Source organism: Rattus norvegicus, chromosome X (genome assembly GCF_021556685.1).
Source record: "Rattus norvegicus strain SHRSP/BbbUtx chromosome X, alternate assembly SHRSP_T2T, whole genome shotgun sequence".
Classification (NCBI taxonomy): domain Eukaryota; kingdom Metazoa; phylum Chordata; class Mammalia; order Rodentia; family Muridae; genus Rattus; species Rattus norvegicus.
In genome coordinates this window covers 71,773,163-71,787,732 of record NC_141554.1, presented here as the reverse complement: position 1 = coordinate 71,787,732, position 14,570 = coordinate 71,773,163, and the positions used below count along the sequence as shown (strand labels likewise).

General features: G+C 41.4%; 1 protein-coding gene across 4 annotated transcripts in view; it reads left to right on the top strand.

Moving 5' to 3' along the window:
• The window catches only part of Ophn1 (oligophrenin 1), a 396,257-nt gene that overhangs the window by 217,978 nt on the left and 163,709 nt on the right, over positions 1-14,570 (top strand). For all 4 annotated transcript variants that reach the window (XM_087599762.1, NM_001107848.2, NM_001434037.1 and 1 more), the window contains 3 exon segments: positions 4,036-4,136; positions 9,408-9,499; positions 13,390-13,468. In XM_087599762.1, coding sequence (XP_087455888.1) covers positions 4,036-4,136; positions 9,408-9,499; positions 13,390-13,468 — 272 coding nt within the window.

The window sequence follows — 14,570 nt, the reverse complement described above, 5'->3', positions numbered from 1 at the left end:
TGGCTACTCCAGCTTGCTTCTTCTGACCATTTGCTTGGAAAGTTGTTTTCCAGCCTTTCACTCTGAGGTAGTGTCTGTCTTTGTCTCTGAGGTGTGTTTCCTGTAGGCAGCAGAATGCAGGGTCCTCGTTGCGTATCCAGTTTGTTAATCTATGTCTTTTTATTGGGGAGTTGAGGCCATTGATATTGAGAGATATTAAGGAATAGTGATTATTGCTTCCCGTTATATTCATATTTGGATGTAAGGTTATGTTTGTGTGCTTTCATTCTCTTTGTTTTGTTGCCAAGACGATTAGTTTCTTGCTTCTTCTAGGGTATAGCTTGCCTCCTTATGTTGGGCTTTACCATTTATTATCCTTTGTAGTGCTGGATTTGTAGAAACATATTGTGTAAATTTGGTTTTGTCATGGAATATCTTGGTTTCTCCATCAATGTTAATTGAGAGTTTTGCTGGATACAGTAACCTGGGCTGGCATTTGTGTTCTCTTAGGGTCTGTATGACATCAGTCCAGGATCTTCTGGCCTTCATAGTTTCTGGCGAGAAGTCTGGTGTGATTCTGATAGGTCTCCCTTTATATGTTACTTGACCTTTTTCCCTTACTGCTTTTAATATTCTTTCTTTATTTTGTGCGTTTGGTGTTTTGACAATTATGTGACGGGAGGTGTTTCTTTTCTGGTCCAATCTATTTGGAGTTCTGTAGGCTTCTTGTATGCCTATGGGTATCTCTTTTTTTAGGTTAGGGAAGTTTTCTTCTATGATTTTGTTGAAGATATTTACTGGTCCTTTGAGCTGGGAGTCTTCACTCTCTTCTATACCTATTATCCTTAGGTTTGATCTTCTCATTGAGTCCTGGATTTCCTGTATGTTTTGGACCAGTAGCTTTTTCCACTTTACATTATCTTTGACAGTTGAGTCAATGATTTCTATGGAATCTTCTGCTCCTGAGATTCTCTCTTCCATCTCTTGTATTCTGTTGGTGAAGCTTGTATCTACAGCTCCTTGTCTCTTCTTTTGGTTTTCTATATCCAGGGTTGTTTCCATGTGTTCTTTCTTGATTGCTTCTATTTCCATTTTTAATTCCTTCATCTGTTTGATTGTGTTTTCCTGGAATTCTTTCAGGGATTTTTGCCATTCCTCTTTGTAGGCTTCTACTTGTTTATTAATGATTTCCTGTGTTTCCCTAAGTGTGTTCATGTCTTTCTTGAAGTCCTCCAGCATCATGATCAAATATGATTTTGAAACTAGATCTTGCTTTTCTGGTGTGTTTGGATATTCCATGTTTGTTTTGGTGGGAGAATTGGGCTCCGATGATGGCATGCAGTCTTGGTTTCTGTTGCTTGGGTTCCTGCGCTTGCCTCTCGCCATCAGATTATCTCTAGTGTTACTTTGTTCTGCTATTTCTGACAGTGGGTAGACTGACCTATAAGCCTGTGTGTCAGGAGTGCTGTAGACCTGTTTTCCTCTCTTTCAGTCAGTTATGGGGACAGTGTGTTCTGCTTTCGGGCGTGTAGTTTTTCCTCTCTACAGGTCTTCAGCTGTTCCTGTGGGCCTGTGTCTTGAGTTCACCAGGCAGCTTTCTTGCAGCAGAAAATTTGGTCTTACCTGTGGTCCCGAGGCTCAGGTTCGCTCGTGGGGTGCTGCCCAGGGGCTCTCTGCAGCGGCAGCAACCAGGAAGACCTGTGCCGCCCCTTCCGGGAGCTTCAGTGCACCAGGGTTCCAGATGGTCTTTGGCTTTTTCCTCTGGCGTCCGAGATGTGTGTGCAGGGAGCAGTCTCTTCTGGTTTCCCAGGCTTGTCTGCCTCTCTGAAGGTTTAGCTCTCCCTCCCACGGGATTTGGGTGCAGAGAACTGTTTATCCGGTCTGTTTCTTTCAGGATCCGGCGGTGTCTCAGGCGCAGAAGTCCTGCCACTCCTGGGCCCTCCCCCACGAGAGCCCAGAGGCCTTATACAGTTTCCTCTTGGGCCAGGGATGTGGGCAGGGGTGAGCAGTGTTGGTGGTCTCTTCTGCTCTGCAGCCTCAGGAGTGCCCACCTGACCAGGCGGTTGGGTCTCTCTCCCACCGGGTCTGGGAGCAGAGAGCTGCTGCGGGCCGGGATCCGCCTATTTTTTATTTTTTTAAAGATTTGGTTTTTAATTTTATTTTTCTTGGATATTTACGTATTTACATTTCAAGTCGATTATATTTACTGTACTTAAAAGCCTCATCCCATTTAACCTTTGATTCCACATTATGCTTAGGTTACACTTGAAACCATTGAGGCTTCGAACAGTCACTAGATCAAAGGTTAACTTCAGAGGTATCCTGTACCAACCTTGATATCCTTTCCAGTGTACTTTATCCCATTCACTACCTCCAGAGCTTGTCCAGCAGTAGCTCTCAACTTGTGGGTTGTGACCCCTTTGGGGATTCAAATGATCTTTTCACAGGGGCCACTTAAGACCATTGAAAGACACATTTTTTAAATGATTTATAACAGTAGCAAAGTTACAGTTATGGAGTAGCAAAAAAATAGTTGTATGGCTGGGGTCATCACCATCTGAGGAACTGTTAAAGGGTCAGAGCAGTAAGAAGGTGGAGAACCATTGCTTCACAATGTAAAGTGGCGAGCCACATCCTGGTTTTCTCTCCACCTTGTGTTAGTAGGACTGCTCATATATGACAATCTAAACTGTCTACAGTGAGGTCAGACTGCCCCTAGTCGAGAACCTCTGCTTCATAGTACAGGGTGTTTCTGGGCCTCAGTTTTCTAAGCTGTCACAAATGGCTGCCACTTAGTTAAATGAATGCTTGCCAAGCCGCATTTTGACCAAATGGTATGCAACACACTGAGAGTACAAGAACGAAATGAATCTCACACTTTTTATTCTCCAAGCAATTCTCAGATTGACAGGACGGATAGGAAAGTATATTTGTAAAGCATTTGGAGCACACTCTTTGGGGGTATATATCTAAGAGCTTCTCTGAGGAAGTGATGTTTGACTTAGAACTTAAATGTTCAGTGAAAGAGTGACAGGCTTAAAAATGGGATAAGGGTGGGTAGAGAACTTCATGTGGGTGCTACTGTATTAGAGGCATAGGAGTGTTGGAGAACATACTTCATGCTTAGGTCTTAGTTTGTTGAGCATAACCCATGTTGTCCTGATGTAATTACTCATTCTTAAGTTTATGGTGTATCCTTTCTCAACTACATGCTGAGTTAGCAGGACAAACTACATGGCCACCTAAGTATTTGGCATCTGAAAAGAATTCACTGACACAGGAGCATAGAGGTGAGGGTACCCAGTGACAAGGCCAGAAAGGTCAATTTGATCAAATTATGCAGGGCTTTGAACGTAGACTAAATTGTTTGGAGAGATTAGGAAAGCCATGCATGATTTACAACAAGGGAGGTGACATCAATAGAAAGACCTTTTAAAGTAACATCCTAGCAAAATGGTGAAGAAGGGTAGGATAGGAGCAAATCAGAGATGGGGAAATGCGAGAAGCCTGCTTGAAATGATTGATGAGAGAAAAAAAGTACATTTGTATTTTATTGGAAATGTTATAAGTATTATGAAAACAAGATGATGTAACATCCTTTAACTCATTGCTAAAGGGTTAAAAGAAGCAGAAATACTTGAAGAAGAGCCATGTATGGAATAGAATGGACACAATTCAGTGTTAGTTAAATGAGAGGTTTCAGGAAAGAGCAAATTGGCAGGATTTTCAAGCTTCTGGATGCATAGGTGTCTCTATTCCCAAGAACTGTTGCAGGAGGAGTAAGTGGGTTTGGAACGAGCCAGCCATGGATATGGGAAGGAATTGGTGACGGTTAGCATCTCTGTGGTGCAGTAGGTAGGTAAAGATGGTACACAGGCAAAGAACAGAGATTGACCTAGGGTCTGTCAGCCGAGAATAAGCAATAGCTGGGAATGGGCATACCGTGTAGAGGCCTTGTATTCAATCTCAGGCACTGGAGGAAAAAAGCAAACAGAAAGCAGCTTCTGCTTTGGGGAGGTGAAATAATCTGCTTGTTCCCTTTCTCCTGTCTCGTAGGGGCTCTGGGGATATCCTGGGTAAAATACTACTGTCGGTATGAGAAAGAGACCAGGACACTCACCATGACACCGACGGAACAGAAGCCCGGTGCTAAGCAGGTCAGTTTTGGTTACTGCTAGATTTTGAGCTCATCGGTGTGATGGTATGTCAGAGAAGAATATATATTGACACAGTGTCAAGCAATCAAGTCTAGCACTGTCATATAATATTAAAACGTGGTTTGGTTTTAGAGAAAAGGCTGGCCTGGAACTCATTGTATAGCACAGACCTATGCCTTGAACTTATAGCAAGTCTCCTGCCTCAGACTCCTGAGCATTGGGATTAACAGGTGTGTTATATCATATGCAGCTCCTACCATCATAATGGTGTCTTTACCTTCCCAGCCTATTTAGTATAACAATTGCCCGTATTTATACAAAGAACATATCCAAAATATGAATGGTTCTTTTGAGTAGTGAGTTCTTAAAATATGAATTACTTTCTAGTATGCCTTTATTAAAAGCATATATATCCTAAGATTAGCATTTAATATATGCATCTAATAAAGGCATATATGGCATATATATACACATATATACATACATACATGCATACATATATACATACACACACACATATATATATATGTATATATATACATACACACACACATATATATATATACATACATACATATATATATATATATATATGTTTAATCCCTGAAAGGACCTGATCCTTTCCATGCAGGGATGTTTCTAAGGTAAAAAGTGATCATCACATCATTCATTTTCTGGAAGTATCCCCTTCACTTGCTCGCCTACATGCTGTCACTGTGAACCTTTGAGATATTTACATATTGCTGGAAGCTTTAAGTACATAGACGAAGGCCCAGTTAAGGTATTCAGGAGTTTGGAGAAAACTGCCAATTTCTTTCTTTCTTTTTTTTTTTTTTTTCGGAGCTGGGGACCGAAAACTGCCAATTTCTATTAACAGCATTTTCTGTGGACACCGAAAACTAGAGGGGAGAGTTTTGACTACAGACTGTTGAAAACTACTTTTCTTTTTTTTCGGAGCTGGGGACTGAACCCAGAGCCTTGCGCTTGCTAGGCAAGCGCTCTACCACTGAGCTAAATCCACAACCCCTACTTTTTACATTGGTTTTTAAGCACAGAGCCTACTATTGTACCTCAAATATATGTTTAAGCTGGGGTACACTCTTAGGTAATGTGTCATCAGGTTTCATCAAGTTCACCATGGGCTATGAGCATCGAGTGCTTATGTACAACACTGGCTGCAGTCTAACACTGGCTGCAGTCTAACACTGGCTACAGTCTAACACTGGCTACAGTCTAACACTGGCTGCAGTCTAACACTGGCTGCAGTCTAACACTGGCTACAGTCTAACACTGGCTACAGTCTAACACTGGCTGCAGTCTAACACTGGCTGCAGTCTAACACTGGCTACAGTCTAACACTGGCTACAGTCTAACACTGGCTGCAGTCTAACACTGGCTGCAGTCTAACACTGGCTACAGTCTAACACTGGCTGCAGTCTTTTTCTTTTTCTATTTCATGTTAGGCAGGGTGGTTGTTGAGATGGGTCTTTGAGGAGCTTAGGATGGCTTTAAAGTCATTATAATATAAAGCATGACCTTGAACTTTTTAATCCTCCTGCCTTATTTCCTGATTTCTGAAATTATCAGTATATGTCTCCATGACTGATTTATGTGGTACTGGAAATAAACCCAGGAGTTTGAGCTACTTATAACTGGGCTAATTTCTAAGACCCCATTGTTTTTAATTCTACACAAATTATTATCTGGAGGTTAGACACTAGCTTTACTCTCAGAGTAATATCTTTTAGAGTTTTTTTATTCCTGTTCAAAAGAACATTTTGTCCAGGCCAAAATCAGTAGAAAATTCTTTTATATCCCCTTAGCATATGAGAGCAATTTAATTTTTCTTACCTCCTTGTTTCATTGAGTGGTGCTTGCAAAACTGCAATCGTAGGAGCCTAAGCAGGGTTTTGTTTTACGAGATGGAGTCTCTCTGTGAAGCTCTGGCTGTCCTGGAACTCACTATGTGGACCAAGCTGGCCTTGAACTGACAGAGATCCACTTGCCTCTCGATCCTGAAAGTTGGGATGCCACATGTGCCTGGCCTTGAGCCTAAGCAATTTTAATGTAGAATCCCTTAAGGGACTGAAAAAAGAACAACTCAGTTTTCCATTTCAAAAGTAGTGTTAGAAAATATAATGTGGCAGTAGGTGGAGTAATGGAGTACCTGGTTGGCCCATGCCAAGATATCACCCTGAGAAATCACACCGTATGATAGACCTGATATAAAGGGAGTTATTTAGGGGGAATACAGAGAGTGTGGGTCTGGAAAAGGGGTAGGAGCAGAAAGATGGGACTAGAACCATGAAATCATAGAAGGGGAACAGAGAAGGACAGAAAGATGGACAGAAATGGGGAGAGAGAGGCTAGCTAGGAACACTTGAGAACAGGGTGAGAGGAGAGAGAGAGAGAGAGAGAGAGAGAGAGAGAGAGAGAGAGAGAGAGAGAGGAAGGGGGAGGGAGGGAGGGAGGCGGGAGGAGGAGGGAGGGGGCAGCAAGGGAGAGAGAAATCGTATATATATACGTGAGTGAGCTGTGGTAGCAAGCAGTCCTCTTATATGCTGCCAGCCACCTGCACCTGGCAGCAGTCCTGGCGATGACAATCTTTTGCTGGATCTCTGGGAGGACTCTAGCAGGTAAACCAACAGATGGAGTAGAAGAAGTAGTAGTTATTGAGTTCACCCAATTTGTATTCGAAAATATTTTTTCTTGTTAGTCTTCTGACACCATTCCTAGTCATACTTCATGCTTCCGAAACGCAATTAATATAAATAAATGATGCTATGTTGCTAATAGCAGCAGCAGCAGCAGTAGATAAGAACCACCTTTTCTTAAATGCCAGTTGTCTTCCAAGGACATTTTCTACCACCTACCCTTATTTCCTCTTTCAGTAGCACTATGGAGCATATACCACGAACCCGATTTGGAGATAGATGAATTTGCCTTCTTCCTTACTGTGACACTTACCAGTGTCCCCTAATAGCTCAACCTGCAAAGTCTTACTTATGTCATATACTCTGTTTACCAGTTTCCTCCAAAGTAATATTTACTTTATCAGAATTTTACCTCTCCATGCTAGACATAATGGAAAAGAGTAAGAGTGGTTGATTTTGAGTTTAAATAATTGTGTTTATGGGACTGGTGATATGGCTCACTATGTCAGGGCACTTGCTGCCAAGTGTGCACTTCATGTGCTGTCCCCACCCTCCCAACTCCCCGATATATGAAAGAACTGGGTTTAAACCCTAATTCCATTCATAACTTGCATTTGACCTCAAGTTAATTATTTAATGTTACTCAGGCTTATCTTCCTCCTCAGAAAAGTAGAAGGGATGGTGATTGGGTTCATAAATTCTTCCCAGCCCTACTGACTAAGGACTGGAGATGTATAGGTGAATAAGACATCTTCCATGTATGTAAGGATTTCTCCATCAAGTGTGGCACTGGCGACAGGGCATTTCATATAAAGTACACAGTGAGGAGCAGGCTGTGTGGAGTTTGGAGGAAAGTTGAAGTGTGATTTATCGAGCAAGTAGTAATGTATTCAGACCAAGAGTCCCTTTGGGTGCAGAGCACAGTACATGCAATGGCACGGGGTCATTAAAGAGCGTGACTTGTGTGTGAAGTGGTTTGTAACCATGGGACACAAAATTTTTGGTGGTGTCTGGAGCTGCAGCTGGAGTGGTGTAGATGGGGCCTAGGATCCTAAGTCGCTTGCTACACTGCTGCTGCTAAATGGTGTGAAGACGAAAGAGGGAGATTGCCTACGTGACCCCGCCACCTTCCTTGAGGAACTTGTACATGACATCCCAAGTGTTGGGATAAGAACTGCACTTTGAAAGGTTAATGGAAGTTTGAGTTCGTGTAGTAGAAGAAGAGCAGAAATGATTGGCCCATGAATGCCCAAACTTGTTGTGAGAGGCACGTCCAGTAGTTAGCTGAAGAACATCGTGATTTGAGATTATTTATATATTGATTTTTATGTATTTGTTTATTTCTACATTTAAAATTTTTAGACAGAATCTGACCATGTAATCCAGACTAGCCTTGAATTTGTTATCTATCTCCCTCAGGTTGGAGTTTGAGGATTACAGATGTGCATATCTTATCATGTCTGCTCTGGCTATAAATCTTAGCTCTGTGATCTGTTTACTTTTCAACCGAGTAAATTGGTCAAAACTGAGTAAATTCGCCAATGATGCACGTTGTTTTGAATGGAATAGTGTCATAAGTACAGGCCTGGAGTATATGCAGGGCTTCTGAGTTTGAGACCATAGGCCAATATTGCTCTTATTTAATACATTCTGAAGTTAGGACTCGGAGCCATTGCCTTGCCAGGGTCACATAGCTAGTAAATGGCATACGTGAAGCAATATCCCAAATCTTAACCTTCCTACTGTAATGCTACTTGGACCTTACCAACTTGCATATCATTAATAAATTTTACCTCTCACATTCACCTCTAAGGGTGAGGGAAGTTTGTGTTATACAACTTCAGAAAATAATAAACCACCAATGAATTAAAAATACCTTGTATTAAAAATAACAGTATATAGTTCATTGTGTTATCTAAGTCTTATCTCTCTTTCGGTGCCACATTGTCCCCATTTGAGATACTAGAGGAAAGCAAACAATGAAGAATCAGGGAGTTTGTGGCCACCAAGGGCTTTGGCAGATTTGTGTTCCCACGGGAATATTATGAACCATACTACCCCACATGTATCAAATGTAAAAATGTTGCTTTGATTAGTAAACAAGTCTTGTCTCCTTGCTTTTTTCCTACCTCTGGAGAGACCATTTTTATGCCTTTTTTTTCATCTTGAAGGTGTTTACTGCCACATCCAGTAGGGCTTTAATGCTTACTTTTTCTCGAACATTCTGTGGATGGTTTCAGATAGCTAATTTCCTCGTTGCAACTTCCTACTCAGAAACCTCATGAAAAATTTATTACGTGTACTTAATGGCATTTGGGCACTCCATTTCTCCTGCACTGCCCTGGTGATGTGTAGTGAGCTTCTATTGTATCCACTGTGCTTGGGAAAGGGCACTGGCCTGCCCCGAGCATTTTCATTTTCACATGGTCTTGACCACTGATACTTAGAACAGGGAGAAGCCATCGACCATGTAATTCCAAGATTTGAAGGTGAAGGTTCTTAGTGAGTCAGCCCATTGCTCCTTCTGTCTTGGTTGATCCCATTCAAATGACCCTGAGGACAGTATAGATGAGGGAAGAAACTTCTGGATTTTAAGGAAATGCTTCTCTCTTATCAGGGACCTGTGGACTTAACTTTGAAGTACTGTGTGAGAAGGAAGACAGAGTCAATTGACAAGAGATTCTGTTTTGATATTGAAGCTAATGAAAGGTAAGTTGGGATGCTGTGAATTGACACGGTCACTGTGTACCACCCATGAATCTAGGTGGCTCTTTTATTTCCTCCCCTGTCTCTTGATCCTGCCTTTCAATCTGCCCTTCACTAGGGTCCCTGTTAGACCAGATCAGAGCGTTTCCATATGGTTTGGTTTCATTTTGTTTCCTGTATATCTCTCAGCCACATTTACCTCATTGGCTCTGGCAGAAAAAAAAAAAAACAACATATCTCCTAGAATCTAATTTGCCGTCATATATGCAAAGCTTTGATTTTTTTCAAAGTGCTGAAAAGCTGACAGAATAACAATGCTTGTTCTTTTCAAGACAACTCTCTTAAGTGTGACGCAGGAAGTAGAGTGACACAATTTGGAAGAGAAGGTGAAGGGTAGAGGTAGTAGTGGGGAGTTTCCCCCACTTACTGTAAAATGATCCAAGCATCTCCTACTTTGAAGATATGCATGTGAATTAGAATAATTTATTGACTCCCAAATATTTGAGCCATTGCTTGCAAATTTGGGGCATCGTTATATTGTTTCTTTCCAGTGCCTTCTATTCCTCTTTCCCCCTCTGCCTCCAGCTAAAAAAAGGTTAATTACACCTTTGTTTGTTCTTTAAAAAGTTGAAAATAGTTTTTTTTCATACAATATATTCTGATTATGGTTTCTTCCTCAAACTCCTCCCAGACCCTTCCCACCTCCTCACTCTCCCAATCACACACACATCTTTTCTTGCTCTCTCTCATTAGAAAACCTGCAGACGTCTAGAAAATATAAGGTAAAATACAAACAAACAAACCTGAATAGGAAAAGACAAACAAACGAACAAGAAAACCAAATAGCCAAAGAAAAAGCACAAGAAGTACATATAGCCTCAGAACACACACATTAGTAAACGGAAATCCTATAAAAATACAAAATTGGAAACCATAACATATAAACAAAAGGCACCTCTATCCTTTGAAGTGAAAGTATTTGACATTATTTTGGGTGATAGTCATGCTTGCTGGTTAAGAAGTTTCCCCAGACGTCAGTGATTGTGTATGTTACCTGATTTTATTCTCATCCATTATTTCTATATATCGGGCACTGAGTACTAGAGAAGAATTTAGCAAAATAATTAAATTGCTCGAAATGACCTTAACTAAGAAGTTATAATATCACAGAAAAAATTATTATGGATTGAGATCAGATAGACTAAGGAGATTAGAACATTTTCCCTATTAGCCTTATTTAAAAACCGGGATATCTTTGGACACTCATAATTTTGGTTTATGGGTCTCTATGACATCTCTCTTAAAAAAACTAGATGATTCCCATCCAAAGGACTACGACAGTAAACAGTGTTATCAGTAACTGTGACTGGCACCCATTGTCCTAATAATATCAGGCCTGGAGGATAAGAAAAAGAGCTGTGGGCTCTGACTTCCTATGTGACCCTGTAAGCACCTCTGGTTCTGCAGCATCAAAGAGCTTAAAAGTGATGTTGGACTCCATGTTAATTCCGGTTTTAGCTTAAACTTGCCAGCTACCTGTAACTAATACCCACAACTCAAAGCAATTGCAAATAGTTTGGCTCTGGGCAAGACACTGCATGACTTATTTTTTATATTTCTTGCATAGTGTGCTGCTGTGCTTGGCTCTTTGTAGGTGGTAAGTTTGGTGTTGATTTTTAGATATGTTCGTTTCCCTTCCAGAATTCTGAGGAATTTTTAGAGTAGAACCCAGGAACTAAGATTATGGTTCACCTGTGAATACTTACCCTTTTATTTACATGTTAAAAACCATTGGCTTACCTATCCCTTCACCCCATTTTAAATGTGAAAATACCAAGATGAAAAATTCATGAACTGTCTGTGCCGTAAGACAGAGCCCTGAGCTGTGGTCCCCCACGGTCATTGCCTTTGTTGTCTTATTCCATTATTGATCAGGATAGTCAATAGCATCATACACAGAGGCTGATGCACCCTTCACGTGGGACCTTGTCAGGCTGTGGCAGCTACTTCCTTCTCTTGTCCATTTGATCTTAGAGCCAGGCTTCCCAGCAGGGATTACACACATTGGCTCGCATTCTCTGGAGGGCCAAGTAGAGGTCTCTTACTCCCTTTTTGCTAGTTCAGGAAATATTTATGTTCATACCAGTATTTGAAATCCTAGACTTATATCACCACAGAGGGCTATTGCGTTCCATGTGACTCCTGCCTGTCAGGCCCTGCTCAGCTCTTTAAATGAACTTTAGTCTTCACAAAGAGCAGAGTTTGCTGTTACCTGAAGTTCACAAAAGAAGATAAAGAGGCAAAAGAAAAGTTGCCAATTTGAATAACACCGCTACTAAATGGTGGAGCCAGGGCTCAAGTCCAGGTGTTAGAATCTCTAAGGAAGCCTTCTTAACCAGTGCTCTCTACTGAATATATGCCACCCATTGCCTATAGGTTCCAGATGGGCAAGCAGAACTCCAGGAGGGCAAACAATTCATCTAAAGTTATAATGAATCCTACGCGAAGGACTCTGAACTACTCCATAGTCCTTTTCCCAGTCTCTAGTCCTTAATAGTCTTTGACTTTGACCATCTGTAGCACTAAAGAATCTCCAAGTGCTTCCCTGAGAGTCAGACATTTACTCCTGTAGCTTCTGAGATCAGAAGTGAGCTGACAGGTGGGCCAGCTGGGCTCGATGAGCAGCTCCCTCATCAAACTGCTTAGTTATGTTCACGACTGTTTTCCATTAGCTTGTGCGCCTCCTTTTAGCTTTGTGAATTGGTTGATAGCTGTCTTTATAGAGGGCACCAGGCTTCCCAGTCCTGCAAGACGTATTCCAAAGGAGGAGGTTCTTAGAGAAAGGTAAATGGGGGAGAGTTTAGATTTTTAGAGCCAAGTGCTAGCTTTTGGTTAATTTTATCTTAAAGAGCATTTCACCCTCCAGGTAAGAAGGGGTTTGACAGGAATCCCCTGAGGTTACACTGGGCAGTACTTCCCAGAGTGTGTGTTTCAGCACTCTTAAGAGATGAGGAAGTGACCATTCAGGGAGGCAAAGTGATTAGCCCAGCATCTTTGAGTGTTCTTGTTACTGCGCTTGCATTCTCTAACTCAGAGTGAGGCTGTGTGGTGTAGAAAGGTGTGAGGTAAGTGAGCTTTTCATTGCTGGCTGGAGACTCTACCATGACTTCATGCCTGCAGGAATTTGCTCATTGCCAAGTGTCCTGTTTGGTTCTGAGGGTCTAGATAAATTAGAATAGGCCTATCAGTCTTTAGTGTCTCTGGATAAAAAACGGTGTCTTCATCCAGTTCATTGCTTTTAGGCCTGAGAATGGGTTGTACATGAGTAGCAGAAATTTATTTCTCAGGGTTCTGAGGTGGAAAGGCCAAGATCAGTGTGCTAGCAGGTTTGGCGTCTGGGAATCTTTGTTTCCCAAGATAGTGTTTTGCCTCTTCATCCTCCAGAAAGCACATGCTCCTTGTTCTCGAGTGGAAGAAGGGAGAGGAGGGAATGGACTCACCACTTCAAACCTTTTTATAAAGGTGCTTTGTCACTTCCCAAAGACTCAACTTATTATTCTCGTATCGGCGATTACATTTCAATATAAGGAGGTTTTGGAGGGGGTGTGTGGGTGCTTGTTTATATTTTCAAACCATAGCCGAATGCCGAAAAGGAAATAGAATCAAACAAAGCTTGGAGCAATAGCCATATAGACAAGAGGCCATTTAGTATAGTGGTTAAGAATCCTGTTTTTGAAGTGCACTACATACATGTATGGAAATGTTTCAATAAAACGCATCATTTTGTACAATGAATATCCATTAATTGACACTGTATGCTAAAAAACGATGATACCAGATACCATTCTCTCAGGTGAATTTTCTGACTTCAACTTGTTGTTTTTCCACCCCAGAACAGGAACCATCACTCTGCAAGCACCTTCAGAAGCCAATAGAAGGCTATGGATGGAAGCTATGGATGGGAAAGAACCTGTAAGTTATTCCAAACACTGGAGTAGGGTTGAAGAGAAGGGTGCGGAAGGAACCTCAACAGTATAGGCCAGTGTCTGAGTGCCCTCTAGTGGTGGCAGTGGGGAAGTGGTCATAGATTGTTCAGCAGAAGCTGAGCTAGAAGGAATTGTCTCTTTTTCAACTCTTCTTTAATCCAGCTTGAGTTCCAGACGTGAGGGTCTTCTGTAAAATTGTATAGGACATCCTCCAGAGAAGGCACTAAAGCTGACTGCTGCAATATTAGACTTCATAACTATTCCTACAAGTTTTTAAGAATGAAAACTAATCCTTTCCATGGTATAAAATTGACTTGTTCATAGAGAAGGGTGGGAAAATCATTGTCATGGATGTAAGTAAGCCTTTGTTTATCTTTCCTTTAAAAATGTTTTTTTCTAACTTTTTTGCCCTACAAACTCAATTTGTTCTCTTTCATGGGAGAGGAGACAAGAGCTGCTATCCTTCACTGTTTAGGCAGATAGAGAGGAAAAAAAATCCTTTAGAAGAGTCAGATTAGTTCTAAATTTAGAACAATTAAAGCAGAAGTCATTAGAAAGCATTGTCTTTTCAATAGCTTTCTAGTAGTTTCTTTTGGTGGCACATGACATAACATGAGCTTAGTGGTGTTGGAGTTACAAATGCCTGGCCCTGGTTTTACTGTTACATGGCGATGACTTAAGCTATTTTGGTATCATTCAGTTTTCTTCCTCTCAATGGAATGGTTTTAAGGCTTTCTGTTCTACATACCTTGCACAACTAGGTGAAAACCACCCTATACACACCAGAGTGCTGTATTAGTTTTGGGTCTTCTTCTCTGGTTTGACAGATAACTAACTGTAGGACTACTATAGTCTTTGAATATGGCATTACCTCCTGGCTCTCTATATTTTTGGTTGTGAGCCTAGCCTTTAATGGCTGAGCCATCTCTCCAGCCCCCTCCTGGCTCTCTTTAAGCGAAACCCTAGCCTATGGGGAAGCATAGTTTTCCCTTGTTTCCTCGGTTCTCTGTGGCTTAAAGAAGCATAATCAGTACTAGTGAGATAGATGGCTTAGTGGGAAGGTGCTTGCTCTCAAGCTTGGGATTTCA